This window comes from Garra rufa, chromosome 3, assembly GCF_049309525.1.
Source record: "Garra rufa chromosome 3, GarRuf1.0, whole genome shotgun sequence".
Lineage (NCBI taxonomy): Eukaryota > Metazoa > Chordata > Actinopteri > Cypriniformes > Cyprinidae > Garra > Garra rufa.
Genome location: NC_133363.1, coordinates 4,719,935 through 4,739,200, shown reverse-complemented (window position 1 = coordinate 4,739,200; position 19,266 = coordinate 4,719,935). Strand labels below are relative to the sequence as shown.

General features: G+C 32.6%; 1 protein-coding gene across 1 annotated transcript in view; it reads right to left on the bottom strand.

Moving 5' to 3' along the window:
• The window catches only part of LOC141330814 (coiled-coil domain-containing protein 149-A-like), a 22,404-nt gene extending 3,845 nt beyond the window's left edge, over nt 1-18,559 (bottom strand). The window contains exons 1-11 of the mRNA XM_073835574.1: nt 18,477-18,559; nt 16,918-17,079; nt 16,789-16,827; nt 16,587-16,694; nt 14,905-15,021; nt 13,764-13,936; nt 12,746-12,818; nt 11,509-11,593; nt 11,231-11,375; nt 10,866-10,942; nt 921-1,007 (exon numbers count right to left, since the gene is read on the bottom strand). Coding sequence (XP_073691675.1) covers nt 921-1,007; nt 10,866-10,942; nt 11,231-11,375; nt 11,509-11,593; nt 12,746-12,818; nt 13,764-13,936; nt 14,905-15,021; nt 16,587-16,694; nt 16,789-16,827; nt 16,918-17,079; nt 18,477-18,527 — 1,117 coding nt within the window. The 5' untranslated portion in view covers nt 18,528-18,559. The remainder of the gene's footprint in view (nt 1-920; nt 1,008-10,865; nt 10,943-11,230; nt 11,376-11,508; nt 11,594-12,745; nt 12,819-13,763; nt 13,937-14,904; nt 15,022-16,586; nt 16,695-16,788; nt 16,828-16,917; nt 17,080-18,476) is intronic.
• Nucleotides 18,560-19,266: the final 707 nt, after the last annotated feature.

The window sequence follows — 19,266 nt, the reverse complement described above, 5'->3', positions numbered from 1 at the left end:
AACAAATTATTTTTTTACAATGACACAACTGTTTCCAACATTGATAATAAAGTAATAAATCAGCATATTAGAATGATCTCTGAAGGATCATGTGACACTGAAGACTGGAGTACTGATGCTGAAAATTCTGTTCTGCATCACAGGAATAAATTACAATTTAACATGTATTTAAAACTGTAATAATATTTTACAGTATTACCATTTTACTGCATTTCTGATCAAACATATGCAGCTTTTGTGAGCAGAAAAGAATTGGTTCAGAAACATCAACTACTCCAAACTTTTGACTGATACTATAAGTGTTATGAGACTCAAAGCCGAGTCAAAATTTAACCCACAATGAATTATTAATTATACTCCTTATGCATTTAAACAGAGCCACACATAGAGACAAAGCATGTATCTGGAACATTAAGTTTCAAATATCACACAAGCAAATAAAACACACAACAAAGGCATCCAGCTGGGAGAAGAGCGTGACGGCCCGTCAGCAATGGCAACAGCTTAGTTCTGGCTCCGTCTGTTTCAGCTCTGCCTATTCTGCTGGATTACTGACCCATATTTGAGAGCATTCAGCTAAAAGGTTAAACGCTGCATGCAGCTTATTTGTGGGACGTCAGGAACCCCGAATACCGCATTACGCAGCAGCATCCATATTTATGGGGCAGTGTCGAGCGCAAAACACGCCCCGAAAGTTGGTGAATGTCAACAAACTAGCATTTGCCAAATGCCATGGCATTTGCGAGGGATTGGACGGTCAGCCGCTGCGACCAATGAGAGCGAGCGTGAAGGATCGGCGCCATAGCGGAGGGACAAGAGGGGTGGGCCGCTCAGAGAATTAGCTAATTACAGCTCTTCAGCCTCTTGGCGGGACGATTAGCAAATGGCAGATTTGGTTACACACAATTACACCGGCTCACCTGCAGCAGGTTGTGGGTTGGTGGTTTTCTGTGGACGGTCGATGGAGGACAGAGGAGCGGCGCTCAGAGTGATGGCATCTCGGCCTCCTGTTGAACATCACAGAGATCAGCTTTCATCATTTACACTGAGAGAATACTGTTAGCAATGGACCAATAGACAATATAACTGGTAACAATGCAGTATAATAAAATGAAAACAAAAAACTAAATATTTAATTATATGATAAAATGCCTTTAAATATTTAAATGTGACCCTGGACCACAAAACCAGTCATAAGGTTAAATTTGACAAAACTGAGATTTATACATTCATATGAAAGCTCAATAAATAAGCCTTCTATTGATGTATGGTTTGTTAGGATAGGACAATATTTGGCTGAGATACATCTATTTGAAATCAGAAATCTGAGGATGCAAAAAAATAAAAAAGACTGAGAAAATCACCTTTAAAGTTGTCCAAATTAGGTTCTTAATGCATATTACAAATCAAAAATTACATTTTGATATGTTTACAGTAGGAATTTTACAAAAAATCTTCATGGAACATGATCTTTACTTAATTTCTTAATGATTTTTGGCATAAAAGAAAAATCAAAAATTTTGACCCATGCAATGTATTTTTGGCTATTGCTACAAATATACCCCAGCGACTTAAGACTGGTTTTGTGGTCCAGGGTCACAAATATTAATTTTGTAACAATTGAAATAACCTGATTATTGAAAATTGTTCAAAACTGAGTTACCTGGTTTTACAAATAAACTTCATATATAAAAATGTAAGCATTTATTTAATGCAATTTCTATTATATCAGAGAGTAGCTGGCTTAAAATAAAGACATATGGTGTAAAGATGCAATGTTGCATAAAAGCAACACAAAAAATCCAGATGTGAACCAACAAAGTATCTAGTGTCAGATGGCACTGATGCAGCTTTGTTTCTGTGTAAATGAGCAAAAAAGCAGCCTTAAACTTTGAGTATCATGAAAATATTTATTTTAGCTCATATTGTACCTTGACTCATATCTAATTTAATAGTTCTTTATTCATACTTGATTTTTCCTGTCCAAATGCTTTATTTCCAGCATTTAACAGTCAAAGGCATGTAAATACACCTTCCTCTACGCAGTTTTTGTACTGCCTTTCCAGAATGAAGATGACACAACGTATGACAGGAGACAATAAAATCTCTGGAGGATGTCAGTGGTCAGTGATGAATCCAAAATCTCACTCAAACCCAAAATTAAACACAGCTCTCCCACACAAAAGGTGGCAGTTTTCTAGCAGTACGTATGTAGAGTGAAATGGATCAGACGGGCCACATGCGCTCGCACACAGGAAGACTTCAGCCGATCTCATCTGTCTTCATTAGTACTGGCTGCATGCATCACAGGTTAATGCCATATGTTTCCCACAGGGGACTGAGCACTATATGCTGGAGCCGTCCAAACACCGGACACCAGCGTCTGATCTGTTTACATGACGCTTTTTAGGGCCACTGTGCTACGAAATACAATAAACAGGAGAGGAACAAGGACTATAGCAGCACTACGTATGAGAGATCAGAAGTCTTGTATAGTGGCCACAAAAAGATACATTTAACCCTATATGTGACCCTGAAGCACAAAACTTAAGTCTTAAGTAGCATATTAAGTAGGTATATTTGTAGCAATAGCCAAAAATACATTGTATGGGTCAAAATTATTGATCTTTCTTTTATGCCAAAAATCATAAGGACATTAAAGATTATGTTCCATGAAGATATTTTGTAAATTTTCTACCATAAATATATTAAAACTTGATTTTCATTTAGAAATATGCATTGCTAAGAACTTCATTTGGACAACTTAAAAAGTGATTTTCTCAATATTTAGATTTATTTTTGCATCCTCAGATTGTAGATTTTTAAATAGCGTCATAAAAAACCATACATCAATGGAAAGCTTTTTTATTCAGCTTCTAGATGCTGTATAAATCTCAATTTAAAAAAACTGACCCTTATAACTGGTTTTGTGGTCCAGGGTCACATACTTCATATGCAAATTTAAAGGCCTCTAAATGATCAACATTCAAACTATATTTGACTTATGAAAATTACAAATATGTAATTAAAATTAAATAACATTACATTTCTTAAATAATGTAATAATTGATATTTTAATAAAATGCATACACATGTAAAATTATGTGTTATGATTTCTAAATATAACAGATTATTAAATTGTTAAAATTACACACTATAAAGCAAATGATTTTTTATGTTTTTAAAGAAGTCTTTTCTGCTCACCAAGCCTGCATTTATTTTATTCAAAGTACAGAAAAAAACAGTACAATTTTGAAATATTTTTTACTATTTAACATAACAGTTTTTTATTTGAATATATTTGAAAATGTAATTTATTTCTGTGATTTGAAAGCTGAATTTTTAACATTACTCCAGTCACATGATCCTTCAGAAATCATTCTAATATTCTGATTTGCTGCTAAAAAAAAAACATTTATTCTTATTATTATTTTGAAAATAAGTTTTCTTTAATGAATATAAAGTTCAGAAGAACAGCATTTATCTGAAATATTAATCTTCTGTAACATTGTGAATTTCTTTATCATCAATTTAAAGCATCCTTGATAAATAAAAGTATTAATTTCTATAATTTAATAACCAAAAATAAATGTTACAAAAGTTTTTTTATTTCAGATAAATGCTGATGTATGGATCTTTCTATTCTTCCGAAGAATCCTGGAAAAAAAAACAACTATTTTAAATATTAATAATAATAATAATAATAATAATAATAATAATAATAACAATAATAATAATAATAATAATAACAATAATAATAATAATAATAATAATAATAATAATAATAAATGTTTCTTGAACAGCAAATCAGCATATTAGAATGATTTCTGAAGGATCATGTGACCTCAAGACTGGAGTAATCATGCTGAAAGTTCAGCTTTGAACACAGGAATAAATTATATTTTAAAATATATTCAATTAGAAAGCAATTATATTAAATAGTAAAAATATTTCAAAATTTTACTGTTTTTGCTGTACTTTGCCGACGGGGTCCAAAACAACATTTTACTGAAGAATCTTCTTTTGTGCTCCACAGAAAGTCATACAGCTTCGGAATGACATGAGGTGAGTAAATGAAGACAAAATGTTCATTTTTGGGGGAACTATCCCTTTAACTGTGGTTTAAGTGTTCAAACCTATTTTGGGGCACTTCATGTAAATCTACAGAAATGCTCCTACACTGACAGCTGATAGCAGCCGTGGGCCTCCATATGGTCCTCTGGACTTCTTGAAGATCTCAAGAGAGGCTTTATTTTTAAGAGGCACTGAAATGATGCTGTACGCTCAACTTTCTTTGTTTGAAAAGGTCATTGGTGTGTTATGGAGAGCGGCGTCTGAGCTAATTAAAAAGTCAGGCTAATTCTGTATGCCGAACAGCATGGAGCTTCACCGCGGCAGCTTCACAGCCCGCTGTGCAAAGCAGGATGGATGGATGAGAGGCGATCCCCACCTGGCAGCTGCCCATCCATCCATTCATTCACTGCTTGTCCCTGCAGCACACTGGGGAACAAAACCATCTAGTTTTACGGACAAACCGAGCCTCGCGTCACGTCGTACGGCTCGGAAGCCACAGAAGTCGCCGCTAAATTCCTCTCGTGGTGACTTCTGGCAAACTTCAAACAAGAAAGGATCTCTCTCACTCGCTGTTTTGTCATTGCGATGGCAGGTAAAAAGAGTCGTGAGGAGAAAACAAGTTTAAGTCAGACAGGCTGTACTGACAGGAAACAAGGAAACAAGCACAGCCTGTCACCCAAACAGACAACATGAAAAAAAAAAAAAAAAGACCAGGACGTCCAAAACTCTTCTATTTTCTCTCTGGAAATAAAGGTGTGCTTAATTTCCTTCGTGAAAAAAGAAGTATACTTAAGCAAGCTTTTAAAATAAGTACTTATTGTGGAAATAATAAAGTAAAACACATACTTAAGTGTGAACTGAATGTAATGATTGTTAATTACAATTAAATGAAAGTTTGTTATAGTTTACATTTATAAAAAAAAAAATTAAGTAGCTGAACTTTAGGGTGCTTTTTGAATCACTTAAGTAGGACTTAAGTTTTTTGTCACTTCATAATTCTTTTGTTTTTTGAAATGTAACAGTGTGAACTGACTGTAATGTTTTCTTAAACTTAAGTGCATGTTAATTGCAATTTGATTGTTGTTTTTTGACCCACTTAAGTAGGACTTAAGTACATTTTTATATGTAACTTCATAATTACTTCTTTTGTTCTTTAAATATCAATCATTTATGGTACAATATACTTAAGTGTAAACTGAATGTAAATGTTTTCATATGCTTAAGTGCATGTTAACTGCAATTAAATGAAAGTGTTATAGTTTACACTTAAAATAAATGCAATTATCTGAACTTTAGAGTGCATTTTGGCCCACTTAAGTACGCTTTTATGTGCAACTTCATAATTACTTATTTTGTTTTTGAAACATAAAAGTCTGAACCGAATGTAATGTTTTCTTACACTTAAGTGCACGTTAATTGCAATTTGATTATTGCTTTTGACCAACTTAAGTAGGGCTTAAGTAAATTTTTATGAGTAACTTCATAATTACTTTTGCTTTGTTTTTTTATCAAAAAAATCAATAATTTATGGTATAATATACTTAAGTGTGAACTGAATGTAAAGATGTCAGGCACTTAAGTGCATGTTAATTGCAATTAAATGAAAGTTTTTAATAGTTTAAATGTATAATGCAATTAGCTGAACTTTAAAGTGCTTTTTGACCCACTTAAGTAAGTTTTTATATGTAACTTTATAATTATTTCTTTTAATGTTTGAAATATAAAAGTGTGAACTGAATGTAATGTTTTCTTACACTTAAGTGCACGTTAATTGCAATTTGCTTATTTAACCAACCAAGTAGGGCTTAAGTACATTTTTATAAATAACTTCATAATTACTTCTTTTGTTTTTGAAATATCAATCATTTTCTTTCACTAACATACACTTTGGTGCAATTTTAAAAGTTATGCATTTAAATACATTTGGTAATTAAAATTTGTGAAAATGAAGTTGTAATTTAGTATATTTAAAATATACTAACTTTAAAAATTATATTTAAGAACTTTACATGTACTTTAGTATGTTAGTCAACACTTAAAAAATAAGAGTACTTGTATAAAGCACAACAAGAAATTAAACATCTTTTAAAATGTATTTTAAATAGGGCTGGGACACGATTAATCGCGATTAATCGCATCCAAAATAAAAGTTTATGTTAACATACTAAATGTGTGTTTACTGTGTATATTTATTATGTATATATAAATACACACACATACATGTATAGACTTTAAAAAATACTTATATGTGTGGATAGTTATATTTGTATTTAATTTAGATTATATATAGAATTATAAATATTTTATCTATTTTAATTTAATTTTTATTTTCAGTTTTCTTTAATATACATGTTTGTGTGTGTATTTATATATACATAATAAATATACACAGTAAACACACATTTAGTATGTTAACATAAACTTTTATTTTGGATGCGATTAATCGCGATTAATCGTGTCCCAGCCCTAATTTTAAAGTAAAACTTTTAAGCTGATACTACAAAGTTCACTTCTTAAAAGTGTACTTAAGTGTGTTCAGAAACAATCACAAAAGTGCCTTATTAAGTCACTTATGTGGCCTTTTATTTAATTAATATTGCATTATCTGCAAGTACAGTTTTTAAAAATAAATGTCAAAGAATTGAAGTACAGAACAAGTGCACATTTTAAGCACACTTTTTTTCCACAAGGGTCATGTTGGCAAATATGTCTTATTCTGACACCTACTGGCATGGAGAAAGCTTCACGCAAAACATTAATTATGATTGCTCTATCTATAAAACAACAATTTATTTATTTGTGACCAGATGTCCAAGTAGATATCAGCATAAAGAAAGTATTATTCAGGTGGTCATGTGATCTCAACATGTCTGCCCCCATGCGCCCATTCACTCCATGTAAAATTAATCATCTTTTATTAGGCTATTGACATGACTTAAGTCTCCATCTCACACAATTGCAAACCACTTTAATCATATTTACCCAAAGTATTCTTAATTCAAACTTCAAAATTTTTTAATGAGGAAAAAATTAGCGAGTGCACCTTTAACTTTCTCCTGTTCATTTCTGCAAGGCCACCGACTCTGCCATTCGATCACGTTCATAGACTGAGCCGTGATCCTCTCTCTCATCCACAAAGTTCCCTAATAATACCACATTCCCCAAATGTGTTTGTAATGTGGGCAATCAGTTTCAGTAATGGATGCTTGTCACTTTTTATGGCGGCAGAACGACGTCTTATGACATGTGAGCATCTGATCTGCTCTTCAGTGGAAGTGCTTTACTACCCTCTTATGGACAGGGACTGTAAGTACTTCTCTTGAAGCTAGGATTTGTATGACTATTTTAGAAAAGTAGGCCTATGTGGGCACTTGTTAAATGGCCCATATAAGAAATTAAGTGAGGACTTTGAATCTAAGCTAAAGTCTGTGCATTAGTAGTGCTTTGGCAAGTCAAGCATCACTATTACTATTGCTCATACTTAGGTTAGTGATTTGAAACAACCCCTAACTGGAAGATTAAAGCATGCTATTACTTTTCTTAGTGATCATACTTACAAATTTTGCCGGGTAGGCAGTAAAATAAAAGAAATTGGGGCAGAACCCCAAATCACAGAGAGATTTAAATAAATGTCCTTGTCAATAACACTGCATTAAAGCAATGCTTCACCCAAAAATTAATGTTTTGCTGAAAATATGCTCACTTTCAGGCCATCCAAGATGTAGATGAGTTGGTTTCTTCATCAGATTTGGAGAAATGTAGCATTACTTGCTCACCAATGGATCCTCTGCAGTGAATGGGTGCCGTCAGAATTAGAGTCCAAACAGCTGATAAAAACATCACAGTAATCCACATGTAATCCACACCACTCAAATCCATCATTTAATGTCTTGAGCTGCATGTTTGTTAAAAACAAATCCATCATTAAGGTGTTTTAAGATTAAATCATTGCTACTGGCCAAAATATGAGTCCATAATTCATAATAATGCTTCCTCAAGTGAAAAAGTCCATCCTCGTTGTCCCTTCCAATCAAAATCCACCCACACATTTGTTTAGAGCTGTTTTTGCTTTCATATTTTCTCCTGATTCAGACGAGACAATTTCTTCACTGGAGGAAGCAATATTATGGATCATGGACTCGTATTTTACCCACAAGCAACCATTTGAAGTTTAAAACGTCTTAATGATGGATTTGTTTCTTACAATCACACTGTTTTGTGCTTCACAAAATGTTAATTGATGGACTAGAGTAGTCTGGATTGCTTGTGAATTATTGTAATGTTTTTATCAGCTGTTTGGACTCTCATTCTGACGGCACCCATTCACTGCAGAGGATCCGTTGGTGAGCAAGTGATGCTAAATTTCTTCAAATATGTTTCTATGAAGAAACAAACTCATCGACATCTTGGATGACCTGAGGGTGAGTATATTTGAAGCAATTTTTCATTTTTGTGTGAATTATTTCTGGCGGAGACACTACAGGCAAAGATGCTGTTTTTTCATGCACCTATCAGGTTTGAGATTTTGGGCTTTTTGGTTGTTCATAAAGTGTTTTTTCAGTTTTTTCTTTTATAGAACTATCTATTTGTGTCAATAGATTTCAATTACAATACAGATTTTTAAAGGGGTCATCGTGTGCAAAACTAACTTTTACATGTTGTTTGAACTTTCAAAATGCAGTTTAAATGCAGCTTCAAAGGGCTCTAAATGATCCCAGCCAAGGAATAAGGGTCTTATAGCAAAACGAACGATCTGTTATTTTCTAAAAAAAAAAAAAAAAAAAATCAAATTTATATACTTTTTAACCTCAAAAGCTCTGTGTATTCCGGTTCATGACAGTTAGGGTATGCCAAAAAACTCATCCCATTTCATTTTCTCCTCCAACTTTAAAATCATCCTACATCGCTGCAGAAGTACCAACCCAGCATTTACAAAGTGAATGTGCAAAGAAGACCAACACCTTTTACAAAAAAGGTAAAACATTGATGAAGGACGATTTTGAAGCTGCAGAACTAAAGGAGATTGGAGTTTTTCAATGCAGAGCTAGACAAGACGAGCATTTGAGGTTAAAAAGTAGATCAAAATGTAAAAATAACAGACTGTTTCACTAGGTAAGGCCCTTTTTCCTTGACTGGGTTTGTTTAGAGACCTTCGAAACTGCACTGAATCTACATTTAGGAACTACATTTCAAACTCGGGGGCACCATAGAAGTCCACTATATGTAGAGAAATTCTGAAATGTTTTTCTCAAAAAACAATTTCTTTATGACTGAAGAAAGAAAGATATGAACATCTTGAAAGACAAGGGGGTGAGTAAATTATCTATAATTTTTTGTCCTGGAAGTAAACTTCTCTTTTAATTGACCCAACACAATAGGTTTAAATACAATAACAGGAGCTGATAGTTCTCAGCACATTTCAGAAAGCTAAAATCTCTGTCACTTGATTGACTGTTTCTGGCTGCTTCCTGACGCTGAGGAATAGCTGATGAGTGATTTCACAAATCGCTGTCAGTCGTCCCATATATTTTTGGAAGAAAACCTGGCGTGCACTACAGACATTGACAAATGCGGTGTGAACGCATTTATTCTTAACACATTAATGTCCCATCTGAATACCTGCTAATGAATAAAAAAGCAGCATATCTCAGTATGAGTACTGCTTCTTAATAATGAAATATTTGAACATTCAGTGCTGATCCTGCTGATAGATTAAGACTATTCTGAACATTTGTAATCCGTTCATAAGGGAGTCATCAAAAGTGCTGATATTTGTAAATCATGTACAATACATTTCTTCAATAAAACACTACTTTTGAAAAGAGTAGTTGAAATGTTTTCAGACTCTAAATTATATGCTAATTGCAAATAGAGTGCTTTCTGGCACACTTAAGTAGGATTTAAGTACTTCTTTATATGTCGTTTCCAATTTACATTAAAAAAAATGGTTGAAGTACTGCTGAATGTACTGACAAGCATTAATGATCAACTTAAAAGTGACCCTGAACCACAAAACCAGTCATAAGGGCAAATTTTATTAAATTGAGATTTATACATCATCTAAAAGCTGGTAAATAAGCTTTCCATTGATGTATGGTTTGTTAGGATAGGGTGATATTTGGTCAAGATACAACTTTAAATGTTGTAAAACAAATAATACTGAGAAAATTGCATTTAAAGTTGTCCAACTTAAGTTCTCAGAAATGCATATTAAAAAAGAAAAATTAAGTTTTGATACAATTAAGGTAAGATATTTACAAAATATCTTCATGCACTGTAAAAAGTTTTCACCAGATTCAACTTAAAAACCTAAGCTCAGCAGCTGCCTTAAGTTTTTAAGTTTAATCAGCTTAAAACTACAAGTCATTTTAACTGATTACAATAAAAATGAGTTGATATAACTTGTGAGTTGAAATGACTTAAGTTGATTTAACTTAAAATCTTAAGGCAGCTGCTAAACTTACATTTTTAAGTTGAAACTGGTGAAAACTTTTTACAGTGTGGAATGTGACTTTTACTTAATATCCTAATGATTTTGGGCATAAAATAAAATATACTCGCACGACTTATGACTGGTTTTATAGTCCAGGTTCACATACAGTATATGCTTTAATGTAATTTCTATTGAAAATGTACCTTATGTGTTTAAATATATTATAAACAAAAAGATTGTCAGATATTCAATAGATAAATCGGTCAAAATAATAATTTCCACTAGCCAAAAAGAAAAATATCAACAAATGGAAAATGAAAAACACAAAAAATGTGATCAAAAAGCAAAAGACACTCACCTGGGAGACTCCAAAGTCCAGAAATTTCCAAAGTCTTCAGCTTTCTCTCCAAATCAGAAACTCTGTTTCCCAGAATTCTTTAAGGCACAATAAATTTACTCAAAATGAATTTATGTATAACCCGATATATATCTTTCTCTCATAACTTTGTATATGAAACTTATTTGAAAGCTATTTAAACATACACTGTACAAAATGTTTCATTTTTTTTATTATAGTTAAAAACACAAAAAATTTGAGTCATTCTACTTCAATATTTTACGTTAAATTCAACTTTACTTGCAGTTTCTTTGTGATTAACTGCGAAATTTGCTTGCAGTTTTTGAGTGCAATAAAAACAGTCAAGTACAAATGGACACACAAACCTGTTGGTCTGTCTTTGGTGTTGAATGATTATGTTCTTCTCGTGAATGGTCTCCAGTAAAGCTGTCGCTAAAGACTTCAGGTCTGCGATAGACTGAGGTGTGGCTGGTAAACTGCAACCATTATCCTCTGACAACAAACCCTGCACTGCAAACAGCAGGAATAGAGGAGTGAATAAGTCTACACAAGCGAATGCTCTCATATGACATGCTGAATTACTTCCTTGTTAGTTCAGACCTTTAAGCTTCTAAAAAAAAAAGCAAACACATGAGCTGAGAACCTTGTTTAGGAGAAAGGACTCCGGTAAGAGCACTGCTGTTAGACTTGCCACCAGTCTCAGGGTTTCTTCTGCGATCCAGAGCAGTCTATAAGATATACAGAAAGTATTGAAATATTATAACACAATATAAAAGCTGTGTAACAGACTTATCCTTATCAAAAATAAGATTATTCAAGTGGTCCATTAGTATACTTCTTTTAGTCTACTTTTTATGTACTTCTCAGAAATATACTTTAAATTACTTATACTTAGATATTTTTTGAGCTATACTTGTGCTGTTTTTTAATTGTTATATGCTAGGAGCGCTATTGCACATCTTCTGAAAAGAATTTCCAAAACAGTGAAGAAACCGAAACCACAGATGCTTCCACATGTAATTTAACACAATAATCAGACATAAAACAGCATCAAAACCATAGATTAGGAAAATTGTGTAATGTCATGGAATAAAATGTCGATCCATGAAGAGGTAATAAGGACGGTCAAGCTTTGGGGTGTTGATCAATTCCATCTACGTTTTGATTATAATAAATAGTCTTTTTTTTTTAGCTTTTTGAATGTTGTTTATTTATTTTTATTTATGAAACTTACCCACATTCAAGTGTTTATAAAAAAATAATGCATGAAACTAGATTTTTTTTTGTTTACAAGCAGATGCCTTGTTCTTTCTTTTGATGTTTTGTATGTTCAGAACAAAATATATACAAATAGATATAATAATAAAAATGAATCTTTAATAATATTTAATGGGGACATAATAGTATGCTTAAAGTGTGATGTAAATTTCACTTAAAGAAAACTTACAAGTATACTTGCAGTATAAAACTACTAAACTAGTATTTTACTGAGACTATACTTCAAAGTGTACTAAATATGCATAAAAAGTATTTAATTAGTAAACTATCAGTATTCCTATAAGTTCACTTTTAGTATACTTGCAGTACAAACTGAAAACATGGATGTAAACTAGTTGCGTATTCAAAGTTTACTACTGTTATACCTAAAGTATACTTAAAAGTATACTTTTATGTACTAGAAAGTGGGCCAATTTAGTCCCAAGGAGTATTGAAAAAGTACGATACTACTAGTACACTGATATACTACATAAAGCATAGGCCTACTTAAAAATATACTTGAACTTCACTTAAGTATACTTAATAAAACAAACTTTAAGTATACTGCTTTTTGGTAAGAGTAATCGTGATTAAACCTATTAAATCTGACTTCTCAGCCTTACCTTATATTTCTGTATGTTACTCTTCAGCAAACTGACCTCCTCTTGAACTTGTTTGAATCTGTCTTGCAAGTATCTGCAATACAACAAAAACTTTTGTTGCATGAAAAATACATCTCATCTGATCTGCAAACCAAAAGATAAAAGATTAACAAATGCATTCAGTTTAAAACTCTGGAATAAGTTTTAAATGCTAAAAACCTAATGAAGACTCTATAAAACCAGCTTCAAATGGTTTTTGCATGGTTTCTGTCAGGTCCTTTGTAGTCACCAGCTAGCTATGACTGGTCTAAATGACTGATCAGTGGCTGAAAGGGTAGTTAGACCTAGTAGTCCAACTAGAACCAGCCTCAATAAACCTTAAAGGGGGCCTAAATTTTGCATAGAATTATTTAAAATAAGACAAAAATTTGATTTATTTTAGTTATGTATTTTTTAATTTATGTAGTTATTTATTTTATTTATTTATTTATTTTTTGTGAAGAAGGAATATAAGGAAGCCTAATTAAAAAATGATTTCTAGATATCATGTAAATTAAACTGTGAGTAAAAATATTTTTTTAAAACCCTTATTCAGTAAAATACAGCTGGAAAAGTCAAATTTATTGGTTATGAAAAAATGTAAGAAATTATTTTTTTATCGTTTTAAAAAAAAGTATCCAATAAATTACAAACAACTGGGAAAATCAAGTTAACTGGTTAACAAATTGGTAAAATTCCAAGTAAAAATGATTAATTAACAATTAAAAATATCTGAAAAATTACAAAACATTTTATTATTATTAGTATTATTATTTTATATGTATATAATTATCAGTTACTTATTTTCTATTTTATCTGTGGACAATTCTAATTTCTGTAAATTAAAAAAAAAATGTTAGAAAACAAAACGCAGTCATTACAGCCTGCAATTGAAGGCCTTAAAAAATAGCTGAGGACAATGGAGTGCCCAAGGAGTCTAAATGGTTGAGAACCAGTGCATTAAACATAATACTGACAAGCTACATAAACACTCCCTGACTTGTTTTCCATGCAGAGGGCATCTACATCGATGATACGTTTCTCCTGGCCGCCGAGGATGTGATTCAGCTCGAGGTTGAGACGTTCGGCCTTCTCCTTGAACACAGTTCTCTCTGCCTTTATATCCTCTAGTTCATCGCTCAGTGTCTTCAGACTGTGTTCAAGCTCTTCTCTCTTAAAAAAAAAAAAAAAAAAAAAAAGATTCTTACAAAGTGCTGTATTTGAATAACTATGATTATAGTGCAAATGTGATTAGGACACAAGAAAGATCACGAAGAAGGTCAAAACATCACCCTTTCAGAATCTGCAAAATGTTAAATATCTTACTAAAATAAGAGGGATCATACAAAATGTTATTGTTCATTTAGTACTGACCTGAATAAGATATTTCACATAAAAGATGTTTACATAGAGTCCACAGTTTATTTTGATTGTTTTGTTTGGTGATAGTTGTTCATGAGTCCCTTATTTGTCCTGAAGAGTTAAAGTGTCTGCTGTCCTTCAGAAAAATCCTTCAGGTCACGTAAAATCTTTGGTTTTCCAGTACTTATGTGCATTTGAACCCTTTCCAACAATGACTGTTTGATTTTGAGATCCATCTTTTCACACTGAGGACAACTGAGGGACTCATATGCAACTATTACAGAAGGTTCAAACGCTCACTGATGCTCCAGAAGGAAAAACCACATTAAGGTACATTAAGAGCCAGGGGGTGAAAACTTCTGGAATTTGAAGATCAGGTTAAATGTAACCTATTTTGTCTTTTTGGAAACATGTAACTATCTTCTGAAGGGCAATATTAAAAGAAAAAATAAGAAAAATGTATATCTCCATTCACCCCCGGCTCTTAATGCATCGTTTTCCTTTCTGGAGCATCAGTGAGTGTTTGATCCTTCTGTGATAGTTACATATGAGTCCCTCAGTTGTCCTCAGGGTGAAAAGATGGAGCTCAAAATCATACAGTCATTGTTGGAAAGGGTTCAAATACACAAAAATGTTGGAAAACCAAATTCTGCTGGAAAAGCAGATTCTGAAATGGAGATGTAAACTTTTGACCTAACTGTATGTTGCTCTTATTCACTCGAACTGCAATAAAGGAATCATTAATGGGAGTCATATAAAACCTAAACATAAAAACGCACATGCAGTGCTGCTTTCTCCAGTTGCCTAACCAGATCCTCCCGCTCATGAGCAGGGAAATGTCTGACCCCGACTTCATCGTCCCCAAGCCTCTGTTTGGTGATGGTCATTCTTAACAGCTGTGAAGGGAAGATGAAAGCAAAAATGGATATATTTGTATAACAATAGCTAGTTTTTTTGCATTCATGCACTCAGGGATTTATATTATTTTTTTCATTCATCAGTCAATTTGGGTACTAACTTTAAAAGTTACTGGCCATAACTTCTACTAGCCAAATAAAATAAAAAAAAACACGGAAATAAACCAACAGCTTGAGGCTGTCTACACCGGACGTGACAAAGCGATCATTGCAAATCATTTGGTGTCAGTACTATGGGTGTGTGATACTTACATAAAACAATATCTCAATATTTTCTGGGATTTTATTGATAACGGTATTGATAAAGATAATTATTAGTTATTGTGTGTGGACTAACTTCTAACTAACTGACTCCTGACTTCTTTGATATTCTTCATATTCTGAGTGGCCAGTTTACTGCAGTGCATCATCTTTTGAGTGAAATTCTTACACTTAATCAGTCAATAATAATAATAATGCATTTAGGCTGTTACCAAACAAATGAAATCAGTATTAACAAAAAATCATCTTTGCAGAAGTTGCATTTAAGGCGCCATTTAGACACATTTACACACACTGTTTAATGAAGCCCAGAGAGACAGGGAATGCTTTAACTTGCAGTTACAAATACATATATAATGTTTTGATATTTTAAACATAAAACATGGAATACTATTATTTGAAATTATTTAAAAAATGAAAAGCTACTTTAAATGTGAAATTAAAACCGCCAGTAAGTGGCAGTCACTGTTAATAATTAACTCATTGAGGTCGAACCGAATCATTTAAACAGTTGATTCATTCAGGATTCAGCAATCAGACACAAAACAGTGCTGTGGCTGTGTTTGGAATGATTTTTGTTGGAGAAATGCAGCAAAAACAGCCAATATGGTGTCTAAAACATACGTCTCTTATTGTTTATTGAACTGTATAAAATCAATATCACTTTTGTAATCATGCTGTTTAAAAAAAAAAAAAAAACGGCACTCTTTGTGTGATATTATAACTATATGAAATGATATAAACATATAAATTTTCTGGCCCATATTTTGAATTACATGATCGTTCTTAATGCATATTAATAGACTGATTCATGCAGTGAAAGAATGTGCACATGCACTTAATTCGTCTGACCAGACTTTATCACATAGTTGTGAATGCATGCATTTCTGTTGTTTTTTTGCTTAATACTCCATAATGTCACGATGTCTCGTGAGTTCAGTATTTGTGCTAAACCTGCATAGACTTGGATTGCATGAACTTCCCCAATAAATTAATGAGTGAACATGCACAAAATTCAACCAGCCAGATTGGCAAGTGATTTGACAGCATTAAAGGCCACAGCTGAATTTTACCCACATTTGGCTGGTGTTAATTTTAAACCCTGCTTTTATGCCAATTTTGTGATATCGCATTTTAAAAAACTAGATGTGCATAAAAATCTTAACATGCACCGAATTGATGCGGATATTTTTTAATTCTGTAAAAAAAAAAAAAATGCATAAACTACAATGGAAACACATTTATCAAATAATTTGTTTTGTATAGTTTAATAATTTCTTTACCTTATTGTCTCCCTGTGTCTCAGTGAGTCTCTGAGTCAGTTCCTTTATCTCTTCAGCAAGCTTCTTATTTCTTTCCCTCGAATCCATTAACAACTGAGCCAGACTGACCTGAAGGAAAAGGAAACACAGAAATGCTAAGAGAAGGAGAAAGTGATGACCCTGAGAGAACTCAAAAGGTGAAATATCACAATCATCAACTGACCTGACGACGTTTTTCTGGTGGAAGTGATGAGTCACCATCCTGAAATATTATAAAACATACTTAAGAACTACAAAGCCAAGAAACTTTTACATGTAAATAATAATGCATAGTAAGCATGCAAAGACACACAATTAGTTCCCTGTATTTCTTCTTTAAGCTCTGGTGTGTCTCGCGCAGCTGGTTGGCCATTAGTTTGTACTGGTCTCTCTCCTGCTGACAGCTGTCCAACTCTTTAGACAGAATGAGGAGGGCGTCCTTCTTGCTCTCCAGCTTACGTTTGCATATTAAGAACTACAGTAACAAAGTACAAAAGTATCAGTGGTAAAAATGTAAAAATAATAGAATTATTTATTTATAGATAGATATCTACATTACTGGAATACATAACCATAGGTAGTCATAGGTTGCACAAGTACATTTGTAGCAATAGCCAACAATACATTGCAAAGGTCAAAATTATTGATTTTTCTTTTATGCCAAAAATCATTAGGATATTAAGTAAAGATCATGTCCCATGAAGATATTTAGTACATTTTCTAAGGTAAATATATCAGAACTTAATTTTTTATTGGTAGTATGTATTGCATAACTTAATTTGGGCAACTTTAAAGGCAAATTTCTCCATATTTAGATTTTTTCCCACCCTCAGATTCCAGATCAATGAAAAGCTTATTTATTTAGCTTTTAGACTACGTATAAATCTCAATTTCAAAACATTGACCCTTATGACTGGTTTTGGGGTCCAGGGTCACAAATATAATGCAATTGTGAAGCTTAATAAAATATTTTTGAAATCGAAAATATATTTAATTTCAACCTTAACGTACCAAAATGTATTTCAAAATGTATTTTAGGGTGAAAAAAATACATTTCCAACCTTAAAGTAGAATAATAGAACAAATTGATATCAAAATGCACCTACATTGTTTTTTTGTTTTTTTTTTTGCATTTTGTGTTTTTCAGTTGAAAAAAGTACTATTTTTCCCTGTATATTTGAGAATTAAGGAAATTATTTAAAAAAGTAAAAAAAATAAAAAAAATAGTCTCGTGTCACGTCTTGTCACATCCCTAATATAAATATATATTACAGACAGTAGTCAACATTTGAAGTGGATCAAAACCTTTAATCAAAGTTCTAAAACCGAAACAATATAAATATAAACCAAATCATTTCCCCAATGGTTCTTAACAAGTGAGCATCAGCGAATTTTTGACAATATTAACATATTTCTTATATTTTATGTCAAAATAATCAAAATAAAAGCAAAATAATCTGCCAATGGGCTAAGCAAAAAAATCTTATTTCAAACACAAAAGAAAATCATGTTTTTTGTCTACAAAATCATTCTTGATTTAAGAATTTGTAGATAATTTGACTGTAAACAAGCCAAAAAAATCTAAGTAAGAAAAGCATTTTTTTTGCAGTGTTGGAAAACATGTGGTCTGATTATATGAGGTACTTTTTTTAACCCAAATTCAGACAGTTTTGATTATAAACCTGTCACTTTAAACAACGCTAAACCTCGCCACTAACGCGCCTTTGATTTAATGTGAGCAATGTAACAAACACTTGTATCCTATGTATCTTTGTTGAGCTCAGGTGGTTAGCGATACAGTGCCATATGGAAACAGGCGTCATCATCATCATCATCATCTTCACCGTCGTGTTTTAATAAAGCAGTGCTCACCTCGTTCACTAAACCTTGCCAGTCACTTTCACTTCGTTTGGATGTGGTCATTTCTTCCAGCGTTTGGTGATGATTCAGCCTAATGTTTTCAACCCCACAGCTTTCGTGAGCTTCATGCAGAATGAGAGCAGAAACTTCACCCTTCCTCTCAGCCAGTGTTTACTCTGGGTCAGCTGGTGCACAAGATCCGGGTTTGTCAAACTCTCAACCAGCGGCGAGATTCACAATATTAGAGCGGGCGCGGACGAGAAACTGTGTATTTCAATAGCGAATTAATCAAACAATGTGCAATAAAAGGTATATAGTTTCTTTTTTACTCTAGAGAGGCATTGTACATATGCAACCAGTAGATGGCGAACACACATCATTGGAAACTTATGGGATGTTCGTGTCAGGTTAATAGTGAAACTGTGGTTTTGATTCAACTCCAGTGTTGGGGAAAGTTACTTTTAAAAGTAATGCATTAAAATATTGAGTTAAAACTAACTAATTACGTTACATAGTTACTTTTTATGGAATGCATTACCATTACGTTACATTTTAAATCTGGGCAGGGTTTGCTTGTTTGTTTTTAATATAAAAAGTTATATTTTTGGCAAATGTAAAAGCCTTTTACATCAAAAACCTCAGGCTTAGAGAAAAGTAAATTGACTTCCGTACAGTAGACCGCAGAAGAAAACATGTCAACTCTTTAGCAAATAAAATAAGGAAAACCTCAGATATTTTCTTGTCAATTAAAAAGTAATGCGTTACTTTACTAGTTACGTGGAAAAAGTAATATTATTACTTA